The 15,685-nt window shown below is 46.7% G+C and overlaps 1 protein-coding gene across 1 annotated transcript in view; it reads left to right on the top strand.

The window, feature by feature from the left end:
• Anxa13 (annexin A13) overlaps positions 1-9,694 on the top strand; it is a 57,783-nt gene extending 48,089 nt beyond the window's left edge. The window contains exons 9-11 of the mRNA XM_021217303.2: positions 1,878-1,953; positions 5,303-5,415; positions 9,170-9,694. Coding sequence (XP_021072962.1) covers positions 1,878-1,953; positions 5,303-5,415; positions 9,170-9,289 — 309 coding nt within the window. The 3' untranslated portion in view covers positions 9,290-9,694. The remainder of the gene's footprint in view (positions 1-1,877; positions 1,954-5,302; positions 5,416-9,169) is intronic.
• The last annotated feature ends 5,991 nt before the right edge of the window (positions 9,695-15,685 follow it).

The raw sequence follows: 15,685 nt of genomic DNA, 5'->3' as shown, positions 1-15,685 counted from the left end.
ACACACACACACACACACACACACACTGTCCTTACATCACAAAGAATATTTGCTTGCCTTTGTTTTTCCAATAAAAGCCCCAAGCTCTACTTGTATGTACTCAAATGTCTCAATTATTTTGAGGATCAATTGTGTCCTGTCCTCAAAGACAATGTCTAAGAAAGAGACAAAGCCCTCACGCCCCGCAGAGCACATACCCATCTCTTTATTTGCCTTCCCTGAGCTTGGACCTGGCAGTATTTGTGTTAAGGATCGGCACAATTTACTTTAACTTTAGTTTCTGTAAATATTTGAAAAGAAACCTAATGTGTAATACTGTGCCGAGTGATGTGACGCAGTAGTGAATGGAGAAGGCTACTAGCAGTCATCCAGCAGTGGACGGAAGTGGTCGCCCCTGGCTTCCAGCCCTTGGAGTCCCATTCTATTAGGAATCATCAGATCAAGTTCCATCATGAACTTCACAGCCTCTCCTTACTTTACCCAAACTGCAAGTGATTGATTCTACAGTCCCAAGTCAGGTGAGAAGAGAGAGACCCAGGCCAGAGGTTCAGCCAGAGTTTCCCGGGAACTAGCAATGGCAAAAAACAGAAAACACACTGGAAACTAAGATGCTGTATAATAAGAATTATTGTTATAGGCTGAGTATATGACTTAATATATAAGAATGCTTGACAAAGGAACATGAGACTCCGCATACCCATACCCACATAAAAAAGTCAAAGGGATAGGGTGAGAGACAGAAGGATCGCCTGGGCTTGCTGTCTATGACTTAACTCTGTGTTCAGTAAGACACTCTGTCTCAAAAATAAGGTAGAAAGTGATAAAGTGGATACCAGTCATTCTCCACAGGCCTCAGCACACACTGTCTGTGGTGGGTGCGTGCTCTCTCTCTGTCTCTGTCTCTGTCTCTCTTCTCTCTCTTTACACACACACACACACACACACACACACACAGAGAGAGAGAGAGAGAGAGAGAGAGAGAGAGAGAGAGATGATTTCCAGATTCTGCCTCTCCTCTCAGGGCAGCTGGATGTCTGGAATGGGTGGGGTCCCCAGTCCTCTCCCTTCAGGGTGACAGACACCGTTGCCAGGAGGAGAAAGTGGAGTAGTGTGGGGAAGGGGGAAGGGAGGGGGCTTCGTTGAGAATCTGGGCTTATGGCTTTTTAGGTGAAGGTCTTCTCCAACAATCTTGGATGAAGCAGCTCTTTGAGAAGATCGTATCTTGTTTGTATGTCTGTTTGGGGTGGGTTCGAATGCATCTGCCTTGTGGAGGGGATGGGGTGTTGAGCCAAGGGTTATATGGGAAGGGTGTGAGACTATCCAGGGAGGAAAAGGTCACTGGCTGAAGGCTAAGGCTAAGGCTACTGAGATGATGCCTCATTTGCATGAGGAAGAATTCCAGGTGCCCCAGCTAAGTGACCTGGTTGGGGACAGGGTCTTTGGATTAAGTGCTCAGAGCCAGGCGTGGAGATACAGGGAGGGAGTTAGGCCTATTCCTGCTGGTCTTAGGGTGAGATTCTAATCTCTGTTTTTGAGATGTCCGGGATTTGGACCTGCTCTACCTCGCCAGTTCCACACCAGTTCCTCTTGTGGCACAATCCGCACACCCATACACACACCTCCGTTCTCCCTCTGCTTCCTCACTCTACAGATAAGAAAATGGAAGCTAAAGACATGGCATTGCTGGAGTCAACATGGTCAACTCCTCAGCAGTGAGAGTCCCCTCCTGAGTAGGGGGACAACCATCCCACCGTGCAATGCAAGAGGCAGGACAGGCACCCTTAGGGTCCTGGCACTCAATCTGGCACTTTTTCTAAAGGAAGCTGAGGCTAACAGCAACCCGTGCAGTAATGCCTGGCCTTTGTTTGTCTCTCCAGCTCATTGGCAAAGACATGGAAGAAGCCATTGAAGAAGAGACATCGGGAGACTTGAAGGAGGCCTATTTAACCATAGGTAAAGGAAAATTAGGAGAGCGCCGCCCCAGAGTGGGCTCCTTGGAACCTTTCAAAGAGATGGGGGTTGGGCGGGACAGTCTTTTGACATGAGTCATTTTGGAAGCATCACATCTGATCAGCCCTGGGCACGGCAGAAGGTGGATGTGATATGTGGCGTAGTTTTTGTTCTCTGGGGAGCTCTGCAGGTGGGAGTGTCCCAAGTGAAGCAAGGTGGTAGGTAGGTAGTCTCTTTGTTCTGTTAATGGCTGTACTTACACCAACCAGTGACTGGACACAGGCTGTGCCCCAGGACCATCTGCAACACGGTGCAGCCAGCTCTCTCACTTGAGAAGAGACCTAGCTGTTAGCAGTTAGCAAGCAACCCCTGGCACTGAGTGCCTGATCCTCAAGAGAGCATTCAAGTGAGGCCCATCACAGTGTCTCCCGTGATTGCACTGAGGGTACGGGTCCCTTAGAGCATCTGCCCAACGCTTGACCCTATTATCTCAGCTCAGCGAGCAGTTTGCAGTTTACATGACACACGCTGAAAAGTGCCCACAGTTAGGACCTATGAGCAAGTTTCTGCAACATGCCTAACATGGCCAGAGGGTTTCCTCTTTCCACTGGATTCCCTTCAGTGTTCTCAAAGAATGAGGTCTGTTCAGAACCAGAGGGGAGGGAGGCTAGATCTTGGCCATGGCCAAGCCAACCCCAGCACCTTCTCTTCAGGTGTTGCCCAGAGGCAGGAAATAGCAGAGAGATGGGCACAGGGCCATGTCTGGCATGCCCCCTTTTCCCTTTTGCCAGTCTATGGAATGAAGACATTTGTCCATTGTCCACATTGCTGTGGTAGGGAGTCCAGGGAACCATCACAAATGGCACAGGAATGGAGGGACGTGTCCCCTCGAAAGAAAAAGACCCAAACAAGCAGTTCTGGAACCTAAAATATGTGCTTCTGCTGCCAAAGCCCTTTGTGGAGTTCGTAGGATGGTTTGTCCTCGATGTTTTATTTTAAACAATGCCAGCAGTTGACCTTTTCCCATCTTTGCTCATTTTACATTCCAATTAGCAAACATCGATCTGATGTACAGAACTCTAACCGTTACCAACACTACCCATGCCCCACAGGGAACACACATGAGCCCTGTGTGGACAGTTATCCTCTGGGCTTCATGAAGGATTTATCCACTGACTTGTTCTGAGGGTCCAGACCTTTTCCTGTACTTGTAACATGAGGACCAGGAAGAGCTCAGAGCACAATCAGAGAACACCAGTACCACCATTCAATGACAGTGTTTTCCTGGTACCTGCCTGGCCTGGAGTTATGCTCAGTGTAGGATCAGAGGCATGAAAGACCCAGGTCTTTCTCATAAGGAGCTGAATGTCCACAAAGAACGTGTACACGCACATGTGCGCGCGCGCACACACACAGACCCACACAGACACACACACCAAAATATTAAGCAACAGTGAAGACAGAAAACAGTTAGTACATATGGTTAGGAGAAGGAAAAAGCCAGGTTCTGGAGTTCAGAGCTGTGAACCACAGAAGCCAATTGGACTCACGGTTTCAAAGGTAAAAGTGCTTAGAGAAAACACTGAGAGTCAACCTCACAAAGAAATGGCATCATGACTGTGTTTCCTAGATATCCCCAACCCTACTCCACGTACCTCATAAAGACATCACCTCACCACTCAGATCTTTAGGGGCTGAGATCACACGATCACCACCACAAACACTTCTTTAAGGGAGCCGATGAACCACCTGCCTCAAAAGCTCCAGTTAGGAAAGTTTCCTGGACCCAGCCCAGGTTTACCACAAAGAAACCAGAAATGGGACAGAGCCTGGAAAGCCACGATTACAAGCTCCCCGTGATGGTCTTATGCTCAGTAAAGTTTGCGAAGCCCCACTCCTTGAAGGCAGGAAGATCAGGGGATGGTGATAAGCCGTAGCTGCCATGGCATCCACTCAGTGTGAACAGTTTTATTACAGATATTCCCTAGCTATCCTGGCCCAACCTTTTGAGGGATCCCTGCTACTGGCTACTAACAGGGAGCTGGCCTTTGGAGATCCATCAGTGCTGTGTGTCATAGGAAAACTTTGTGGAAGCCAGCAGCTCATATAGCCTGGGGACCACAGTGAGTCTCAAGAACAGATGTGTTAAGGTAGCGTGGGGGTTTCCTACCCACCTCAAACCAGGAGTTTGGGGATAGAGAGGTGACACACCTGACCCTCGACTTTTCCACTGACACTTGTGGCTGCTGTATGGCCTGAGAAAAGGGGAGACTAGCTCCTGACCTGGGTTCTGTTCCTCTCCCTTGCTCAGAAACATCAGCCACACAGAGAGTGACCTAGGAGATAAAAGCCCTGCTCTGGGACAGATGAAGGTTCCCGTCGCACACTTAAATTGAATTTATTATTATTGCTAACATTGAAAAAGCATTGTAATTCTAGCACTGTTACTCCTGTCTGAGGCAGGGGGATTGCTTGAGTTTGAGGCTAGCCTGGGTCATGGACCAAAACCCTATCTCAAATAAAACCCACATTTAAAACGTAATATCAGAAGGCTTTCTAGGAAACTGTCAACAACCTAAAGAGAAAATGGTTCTTTCCTTCTCAGCATTTGTAGAGTGGATGCCTGTGAGCCTGGGAGAAGGGGCTGGGAGTGCTGACTTTCCTCGGTGTGGGGGAAACCCAGCTGCCTGCCCAGTTGCCTGGTTGATCAGCTTGTAAACAGAGCAAAGACGGCAGGCAAAGGGAGGGCCAGAAAGGAGTTCATAGCAACCACACAGAGAGGGGATCGTTATCAGTAGCGACAAGCATCTTTGCCCTGTATACCAGATGAAGGATGCTGGGGACCTGCAGATGGTAATGCAGAAGGTACCCAAACAAATATAGCAAGGAAAGCAAAGGGCGTTGAGGTTGCAGAACACAAGAAAACAGGGTGCGGTCCCAGCTGAACAAACCTCGATATGAGGTTCCATTATGGAAGACTACTGGCCAAGCTGTGTTCCCACGGAGCCCTGCTCTAGCCCCGGAGGTTTCACTGCGTAGCATCATCTATGTCCATGAGTGAGACTCCAGACCTCCACAATATGAGGGTGAGGAGGGCCCACACTCCTTCCCCAGGCCTTGCAGAGAATACAGGCTGTTCTCCTCATTCTGCAGTGGTTTCGACTCAGCCCTGGTTGGACAGGCATGCTATACCTCATTTCACAACAGTTAAAAGGTCAGATCATTCCAAACCTCGGCCTGTCAAGTCCAGAAGTCCCACAAGTAGCTGGGACGCACTGTGCCTGTGCAGGTTCCCTGCGTCGTCCCACAAGCTACGAGGACATTTCACATCCTCCTTTTCCCTCCCTCCTAGTGAGATGTGCCCAGGACCTTGAGGGCTATTTTGCTGACCTACTATACAAGGCCATGAAGGGTATGGGGACAGATGAGGAGACGTTAATTCGCATCATTGTGACCAGAGCAGAGGTAAGACACACTTGACTCTAAAAAGGGGACTCCAACCTCTTTGTCTCCCACTGACGTCACTGGTTATTGTTGTTGTCGTTGGACTAGTTCTCAAAACCTGTAAGACCAAGACAGCCCTTCCCTTCCCAGAATATGCAGACCGCATTGGACTCCGCTTCAGCCTTCTCCTTTTTAAAATTAAAATACAATACTGAGAGTTGCTTCTATTCTTGTCATCGGTGGCTCCAGAGAAGCTGGTGGCGCTGCTCTCTGTGTGAAGAGGAACTGCTGGAGCTGTTCCGACGACGACAGAGCACGGCTACACCCAGCTCTATTTTAAGGAAGAGCCATGGAAAGGGGTCACCGGGCAGCAAGCAGAGATAGTGTACCAGTGATTTCCTCACTCTATCTAACAGAGCACACCTCACAAGGATGAGTTTTTCAGAATAACAAAACAAAACAAAAAAATCATGCCCCCCCCACTAAAATGTTAACAAAACAGTTCCTTGGCTTTTTTTCCCCAGTCCAGACCCTCTCAAGGCGCTATTTTAGACACTTTTTTTTTCTAATTACCATCTTTCTTCACCCAAACTTAACAGCACAGAGAATACTGAATACCTGCTTATGCGCTACAACGCAAATGCTAGTACTTCACATATAAAAAGACCGGGGCTTCTTTTGCTCCCTAGGGACAAGTCTGCACCTCCCCCCTTACCCCTCCTGCCCCCTCAGAGAAGAATGTGAGTCTCAGAAAGAGAAGGACCGGAGTAGGCAGAAACTTGGAAGCAGCCAGCAAGAGACGCTCTAGAGAGCGCCTGGGGCTGTCAGGCCTTGGTGAGCAGAAGCGAAATGAAGGGGAAGCAGCAGGCTGGCATGTCCCCCCGCTGCTGTGGCAGAAGCCTTGGAGAACTGAAAGGAGTCAAGCAGCTGAAAACCACAGTCAGCTTTTTAAAAAAGCGTTCAGCGGAGAGGGAGAGGTACCAACCCAAATTCTGACCCATGCCTTGCGACAAGCACTTAACAGCTGACGTTGTTCTTAAATATAGCTCCACAGAAGCAAAGCCGTTTTGTTTTTTTTGTTTTTTTTTTTGTTTTTTTATTTCTGTGCCTGGAATTTCTCCCCCCTCCTCCTCCTCCATGCCCCCCCCCCTTATTCATGTGAGCAGCCTCTTTGCTATGCTTCTAGAGTTCTGAGTCTCTCTCCCTCCCATCAGGTGCGCTGCCTTCTTTGTCTCTCCAGCTCTCAGCCACTCCTGAACTTCACCCCTGCTGAAGTTCCAGGGAGCTCTTGAGAGCCGCAGGGTTATCTATAGACCCTGCGAGAGATTGGGTCCCACCAGATGGGTTGTCAGCATTCCATGCTCAATTCCATCTCCAAACGGACCAAGCGTGCGAGTGTGGTCAGTCTCTCTTGAACGCTTCGGGCCCAGCACATCTATGTTTAGGGGAATCCTCTCATCTTCCATGTGGACTAGAACAAAATGCCAGCTGCCCCATCCTGCCCCTCCCCCAGGGCTAGGCAGCCAGCCAGAGGCAGCGTCTGTCCTCTGGATGGAGAGCAGCATCCACGACAAACACCTCCTTCCTCCCCTACCTTTCTTTATTCTCTTTCTCAGTACAACCACACACTGAAGCAGGAGACAGGGAACCAGATGCTTGTCTACAGTGTCTAGGCCTGCCCGGGAAAGGCAGAGCTCAAACCAAAACCAAAACAGAAAACTAAACTTTGTTTCTTTGTAAGACTTGTTTTGTCCAGTCTGGAATTTTTTTTTTTTTTTTTTTCGGGTATAGCTCTTCTCCTCTTTGCAGCTGAAAGAGGCTGAAGCAGGACAATGTCTGTTTTCCTGGCGATCTCTCTTCAGCCCCGGAGCTCTTAAACTTTCTATGAATTAGACTCAGAGGAAGTCCTCCTACAAGTGGTGATCAGTTCGGAATGTGTTAACTGGAACTATTATTCTTCCTGCTGTGGTACAAGGGAGAAATCATTTCTTTTTTTAAAAAAAAAAAATTATTTAATGTGTGTGGGTGTTGTACCTGTATCTCGAGCCATGCAACATGGATGCCTGATGCGCAGGAAGAGGGCATTGAAGTCCTTAGGTGTCTACCTGGAACTGCAGATACAGACAGTTGGGAGCTGCCAGGTGGGGGCTGGAAATCAAACCTGGGTCCTCTGGAAGAGCAGTCAGTGCTCTTAATGGCCGAGCCATCTCCCCAGCTCCCAATGCTTAATTCTAAACCTCTGGAAAATCATCTTACCTTTCTACCAGACACTGTCAAACTATGACTTGGAAAACCATCCACCTGTTTGTATACAGCTCTGCGACCCAGAACGACTCCTTTTCAAACACCAAAATAAGACATTCAAAAGAAAAATGTTTTGTAACGCATGAAAATATATGCAGTTTAGGGGGCCGGGGAGATGGCTCAGTGGTTAAGAGCCCTGGCTGTTCTTCTAAAGGACCCAGATTTAATTCCCAGCACCCACATGGCAGCTTACAAATCTCTATAACCAGCCGGGCGTGGTGGTACATGCCTTTAATCCCAGCACTCGGGAGGAAGAGGCAGAGGCAGGCAGATTTCTGAGTTCGAGGCCAGCCTGGTCTCCAAAGTGAGTTCCAGGACGGCCAGGGCTATACAGAGAAACCCTGTCTCGTAAAACAAAACAAAGCAAAACAAAACAAAACAAAACAAAATCTTTGTAACTCCAGTTCCAGGGTATCTGACACCCTCACACACATGTGCAAGCAGTTAGAACACTAAAGTACATAAAATAAAAATAAATAAGCCATTTTTAAAAACTTTAAAAAGTATGCGGTTTAAATTTTAGCTCCCGTAAATAAAATTTGAATGGAATATGTGCACAGGTATGTGTATACATACACACATAAAGAAACACCTATTTTTAGGGAGCTAAAGTAGGCGTTCTTTTTCTTTTTTTATTTTATTTTTTTTTATTATTATTTTCTTTATTTACATTTCAAATGCTATCCCGAAAGTTTCCCATACCCCTCCCCCACCTCTGTTCCCCTACCCACCCACTCCCACTACTTGGCCCAGGCCTTGCCTTGTGCTAGGTCATATAGAGTTTGGAAGACCAAGGAGCCTCTATTCCCACTGATGGCCGATTAGGTCATCTTCTGCTACATATGCAGCTAGAAACACAAACCCAGGGGGTACTGGTTAGTTCCTGTTGTTGTTCCACCTACAGGGTTGCAGCCCCCTTCAGGTACTTGGGTACTTTCTCTAGTTCCTCCATTGGGGACCCTGTGTTCCATCCAGTAGCTGGCTGTGAGCATCCATTTCGGTGTTTACCAGGCACTGGCATAGCCTCACAAGAGGCCGCAATATCAGGGTCCCTTCAGCAGTATCTTGCTGGCATGAGCATTAGTATCTAGGTTTGGTGGCTGATGATGGGATGGACTCCCGAATGGGGTACTCTCTGGATAGTCCATCCTTTCATCTTAGCTCTAAATTTTGTCTCTGTACCTATAACCTTTCATGAGAGTTATGTTCCTTATTCTAAGGAGGAATGAAGTATCCACAAATGGTCATCCTTCTTGATTTTCTTCTGTTTTCCATAATGTGTCTTGGGTATTCCAAGTTTCTGGGCAGCGTTCTTTTTCTTATCCTCGAAATGGAAATATAATGCCAGCCTAGCTCCCGAGGGCTGTTTAAAGATATAAGTGAGTATGGTGGCTTAGGAGAGTGTCTGCCATTTACAATACTCGTACCATGGATGCTGTCACCTATGTTGTTGTCGTCATCCTTCCCACAGGTGGACCTGCAGGGGATAAAGGCCAAGTTTCAAGAGAAGTATCAGAAGTCTCTCTCTGACATGGTTCACTCAGATACCTCTGGGGACTTCCGGAAACTGCTGGTAGCTCTCTTGCACTGATCCAAGCCTGAGGAGAAAGCCCTATATCAGGATTCTTCCTCGGAACAAATCAGATTTGGAAATGGGTGAAAGCCCTTCACCCAACCCCTGGATTGTTTACTCCTGGATTTAAAAGGAGCCCCAAGGCTAAGCTGTGAAAGTCAGGAGCAGCCTCCTCCAAGGGCTTGAACAGTTCACCTTGAATGCTGGCGTAGCAGGAACCTGAACTGCCTTCTAGTCTCACTTTAGCATTTGAAGTGAATGCCTTCTAAGCACAAATGAAATCAACAGTTGGTGGGGGGGGAGAACCCAAACATTTATAATAAAATGTTTAGAAAAATTATACACCTCCCAACTGTACAGAGCCAAAGCAGAGGTTCAATGGCTAATGCGGAGTAAAGACAAGATTAAACGGTTTGTTCATTTCCCCTTCTGTGTGCTCAGTTTCAAAGCCTTTCTGTTAATTACAGTTATGGTTTACGCCTCCATCGGCAGCTTTGCCAAACTGGCTTGATGAACTTGGGTTCTTGCCTGGGAAGTGGAGACCTTGTGAAATCCAAATGAACTGGGGGATTGCAGACATTTATTAGCAATCACTGGGGATGGCAATCAAGACCTGCATCGAGGAAAGGGACAGCCTTCCTGTATGAAATGCAATGAGACGTAAAAACTCAGTAACTGTACCTGGTTCTACTGAGTTTTCTTGTTTCTCTAGACATGTGGCTCACTTGAGTCTTCCATCTGATTTTCACATACAGTTAGGCTAAGCACAGGGCTAACGGGATTACCGTCAATGCCCTGTCTCTCAGGTGGACTGAGTCTACAATAATAGAATCTCTGAACTTGTAGTCGCATGGAGTCATTCAGAGACTATCAAGTTAACTTGGACACCTCGGGCAAGCCACCATAGCTATTCTGTCCTAGATGAGATCTGCGCCTGGCACTGCTGAGTACCACAGTTTCGTACTGAATCCATAACCCTACGAAGTTCATGTGACCTCCGCTTATGAGTAGAAGATATTAAGTAACCTGACTAAAATCCATTTGTGAGCAACAGAGTAAGGATGCCTCTCACAAGCTGGATGGCTGACCAGGTTTCTCAGAAATGTGGCTTGCAGGACGTGTGTGAGAATGAGTCAGTAGTCATTCGTTGCTTATTCTTCTCCTTCCGTTCACTATGCCGGGCTCCTCTGACACAAAGGTCACCAGAACTCGGGCTGCTTCTAATGTAGTATCTTTCCAAGCCAGTCTTGAAATGAGATGTCTCCACCAGTATGTGGAACGTATTCAGTACACTAAAGAGTCACAGGGCAGAGAATGCATGTCTACAGAGTGCTCAGGTATAAACGGGATAACTGTATCACGCTTCCTCCCATCGGGGCTCAGGGACCATCCCAGACAGGGAGAAGGAAAGACTCTGAGACACTGTGGCAGAACAGCGTCTTCCAAACGTGACATAACATTGCACTCATGAGCTCGTAGCACTTACGGTTGTCTGTGTGAGATCCACACATGATCAAGGCAGTCAGCTCTTCAGCACAGATGGGGTAGAAGCACAGGAGGCCCACCACTAGCAATGAACTACTGGCGTGTTCTTCAGGGCCGTGGCCCCTAGTAGGTCGAGAAACAGGAACGGACAGATGGTTTGGGACACAGGCATTGTGGAAAGGACAGGCTAGCAAGGCTACGTTGCTGAGTTTGTATTTTGACCCCAGGAGCAATGGATGTTCTCCCAAGGTAGGACTCTTATGTTTTGAACACTGGCAGTCATACGTGATAGCTACATGAACAAAGAACATGATCATGTGTAGACCTTTTGGGAATCATTTGGGTAGTATTATAACAAATACCCCAAACATTCTGTGTAAGGATAGATGTCTTGCCATGGTATGTCCTCTTTAGTAGTTAGAAAATGGTGATCCTCAAGTTACAGAGTTCTGTGAACATTGCTACCTACCTAACAGTCACTGCCAAAGCTGAGCTTTTACACATAAAATGTTATTTATTTATTTTTTAACCAGGACCAAGTCTAGTAACATAACATATGAAATCTATGTGTCACCAAACAAAAGCAAAGCAACCAATCCTTGGGCTCTGAACTCAGCAAAGACAGGAAAACAAAAGAGTGGATTGAAAAGAGACTGGGGGGGGGGGTCTGCAACCCTATAGGTGCAACAACAATATGAACTAACCAGTACCCCCAGGGCTCGTGTCTCTAGCTGCACATGTAGCAGAAGATGGATTAGTTGGCCATCATTGGGAAGAGAGGCCCTTGGTTTTGCAAACTTTATATGACCCAGCACAGGGGAAGGCCAGGGCCAAGAAGTGGGAGTGGGTGGGTAGGGGAGCAAGAGCGGGGGGAGGGTATAGGGAACTTTTGGGATAGCATTTGAAATGTAAATAAAGAAAATATTTAATAAAAAATAATAATAACAGCCGGGCCTGGTGGCGCAGGCCTTTAATCCCAGCACTCAGGAGGCAGAGGCAGGCGGATTTCTGAGTTCGAGGCCAGCCTGGTCTACCAAGTGAGTTCCAGGACAGCCAGAGCTATACAGAGAAACCCTGTCTCGAAAAACCAAAAATAATAATAATAATAATAATAATAACAAAAAAGAAAATAAAAAGAAAAGAGACTGGGCCAGAATTAGCCTTGTTTGGGGTGCATGATTAACAGATAGAGGAGATCCCCAAGAATGACATCAAAGCCCACTTCTAAGGTTACAAACCAATAGCTCACTCCTCCAAGCCTATGCTACGCCAGCATCCACTTCCCCCAGCAAGGCTCTGATGTCACTCTGCACAGCTACTTACCCCAGTGAGATTACTGAGGCATGGTGGGTAAGTAATCTGGGAGTCTAGCCTGGGCAAACCAAATAGACATTCACCCCAAAGAACTAAGGAGTCTCACCAGCAGCTCTGGGAGCATTAGCCCTGCTCTGCAAATTCCGCTCAATCGCTTTGAGGGTTCCAGGTAGTCTTTCCATGCATGCCTACCCCTCGCCCCATTTCACCCACTGTGTTTGAGAAGTGGAAATCCTACATGCTGACGTACTGTTGCTTATTGTTCCCTGATGCAAATTCCATGATGTCACGACAGCCCCTTGAAACAGGCTGTGATATTTACAGCATGGGAGCTGGTAGATGCTGCAGATCAGGCCTTATTGCTGAGTATTTACAGTTGCAGTCCCATGCATTTCAGTCTGTACACATGTGTACGTATGTTATACATGTAGGCATAAAGAGAGCAGAATCCATTTGTGTTGCTGTTAAGTACATTCATAGGCTGTCTTCAGCTATTGTCAATGCCACATGGTTCTTGCTAGGATGCAAATGCTGACTCTAGAAAGCAACACAATGGGGCCAGAGAGGAGGAGGTCATAATAGTAGAGTAAGTAAGAAGGTCTGAGGATATCTACGGTGTCCTGCCATTGACACGAACTGTTTCCGTTTCCGGTGGCAGGATTTCTTTTGACCCTGCTCAAGTCTTTGTATGATTAGGCAGTACTCTGTAGGAACCTGAGAAGTGCCATGGGACTGTGTCACAACAAAGCAGAGACACAGAAAGGAAAGCAGTGACCACAGGAGGGTTACACATGTAGGAGCCAAGAGCTAAGAGAGATGCCAGGCTAGCTTACAGCAATCTGGTCACCTAGGACTTCTCATGAGAAGAAGCCTTAGTCCTTTGGCCCAATCACCTTTTACCTTTTAAAAATCCTAACAGGTTTTAAATCCATATTACGGACCAAGACTCTAGTATATGAACTTTGGGGAAGCATATCAACAATCAGTATACCTGAACACATGCGCACAAACAGGAGTAAATGGGCATCAATAAATTTCATTTGCATTAATTAAATGTATGGTGCGCTATTTTATTTGTGGATGTCAGAATTTGTAACAGAAAGGATGGAGGGTTGCCGGGTGGTCCTCAGACTCCCGTCTTCATAAGCCTAGGGGATTACAGACCCTCGGCTCTGAAGAGACTGTTTCATGGCTTCTTTGTAACAAAAGTAAAGACATTGATAGCTTTTGTTTGTAAAGTAACCAACCCCATGAATTCAAACCCTGGTCAGCCAATACTGACTCCACACAGAAGGGACAGGGAATCAGAGAAAGACTACACACTGGGGAACTCAGGAAAGCTCAGACGAGGGCCAAACCCGGGGCAGTTTACAAAGCTTCTGCAACGGACTCAGCCTCTTCCCACCAAAACAAACCCAGAGCTGGGAGGAACCATCTGTTTTGTGAGCACCTGGATGATAAGAGTTATGATTTATGTGGAGCAGCTATACAATCAGGTGCCAATCATGGTCAACTTTTATGGGCTTAGGGGTCACTTTACCGCTCAGTAATTTTTGGTATCCAGTGAGTGTCACATTTGATTGCTGAGATTACAGACACCTCAGGACAAAGGAGATGAGGCATTTTTAGGCTCCAAACTAGAAGACAAGTACTGATTTTGAATCATTCTTCACAGGGAGGCGTAGTGTGGACCAGGGTAATATGACTCACCAACCAAATTGAACAACACTAATTATCCAAACTCCAAACCCAACCCAAGTATTAATTTTTTTTTTTTTTTTTTTACTGCCCGGAAAACAATATCAATGTTGTTGTTTTTCAAATCCTACTGAACCAGTTCAAATTAGAACCAGTCTTTTGAAAAGGTTGGGCCAGGAAAAAGAAAAGAACCAGAAAAAGCAAAAAAAAAAAAAAAAAAAAAAAAAAAATCATTTCAGCACAAGGATTGTGTTCTGTTCACATGTTTGTCAAGCACCGGTGTGAACTGAGCCCATGTGTTTCTGTCCAGAGCTTGTTTCTTCCAACCCCTTAGCCTATTTGTCAGAACACTGTTGATCTATTCTCTCTGCAAAACCTGTTGGTGGGTCCATGGTTGCTGTCTGGGCTGTCAGCTTGTGGGGTGTGAGTGGGAGGTCCCCTGTCTTCCGGAGGACTGTGAACTTTGCAATAGCAGATCCTATTTGTGTCCCAACCTATTTATAGCTGTGTTTTTAGCTATTGTTGTTAAATAATGTCACCAATTCTTAAATAAGCTGATCAACTATGAAGAGAAAAGCCTGTTTTGCTCCTGTGAAAGCCAAATTGAATATGCTAAAGAAGAGGAGGGGAGGGGAGGAGGAGGCAGAGATGGAGTAGCAATGATGAATGCCACTGTCTGGTTGAGTAGATTGAAAATCACCTAGGAGACGAGTCTACACAGGTCTGCATGGGGATTTTCAGAGACATTGTAACTAGCGAGGCAAGATCTACCCCTATACAAACTGCAGCATTTCACAGGCTGGGGACTCAGAAGGAAGAAAGCTGGCTGAGCACCAGAAGTCATCTCTCCCTGTTTTCTGACTCTGTATATAAGTGACCAGCTACCCCCACACTCCTTCCCCTGTGCCTCCTCCACTGAGATGGAATAAACCCTCAAATGGTGAGATGAACCCACACCTTCCTTCCTTCATTTGCCTTTCTCGGTGTTTTGGCAGAAAAGTAAGTAATGCAAAGATGCAAAAAGTAAGTAATGCACAGGTATGCATGCCATACCTGTGGCTCACCCTTCAGTTAAAATTCTCAGCAAGTCACTATACGTTTCCATATCAGACCTAAGACTGTTATAGATGTTCTATCCTGAGTCGCTGCTGTAGGCTGAAATACAGGTGCTCTACCCAACGGATCGCCTGTGCTAGAAGTGAAAGCTTCTGGCATGTGCACATCTTCTCTTCCTTCTGAAACATTACTCCAACTGGGACCACCACCCCAGCTTTTCCGGTGAAAGGTCTCATGACTCTGTCACCAGCTCCTCCTCGCCCATCCTATCCCTGACTGGACTAGGAACAGAAGAAGAAGGAGACCCAGAGAGGGACCTGCCCCCTCCAGTCTCCCTGGTGTCGAAAACTATAGCTGAAACACAGTGGGTACTCACAGCACAGTCCTGTATTAGTGAGTCACCTGACACATTTGTTAAATAAAGGGATAATTGATTAATTGGGCACCACAATATACCCAAAAAAAGCAGGGAGACTTGATGCCATGCTTACAGTCATTCCATTACTCATGGTTTTCAAAACAAGACACAGGAACGTGAGTCATGAAAATCACGTTCTGAAATAGATATCTGGGAAAGGGTAAGAAGAGATTTAGTGATTTAGAAAAATGTGTTTGGGGGGGGCTCTAGGGCACCCCCCATATTACTGATTGCTTGCTTCTCTTGTTTGGCAGAGGGAGCCTAAGCAGGAGCATGAGGGCTCTCCGTTGCTCTCCTAATTCCAGTCCAGGGAGGGCACTCATCAGTCAGCCTAAAGGTAGTCGCCTAGAGGTTTCCTTTCAACCGAGGTTACACTGCAGTTGACCTAAGACTAACAAAAATGCTGGCAAGCAGAGGCAGGAGATGTGACTTACAGAAAACAA

This window comes from Mus pahari, chromosome 17 (genome assembly GCF_900095145.1).
Source record: "Mus pahari chromosome 17, PAHARI_EIJ_v1.1, whole genome shotgun sequence".
Classification (NCBI taxonomy): domain Eukaryota; kingdom Metazoa; phylum Chordata; class Mammalia; order Rodentia; family Muridae; genus Mus; species Mus pahari.
This window is presented reverse-complemented; position numbering and strand designations above follow the sequence as displayed.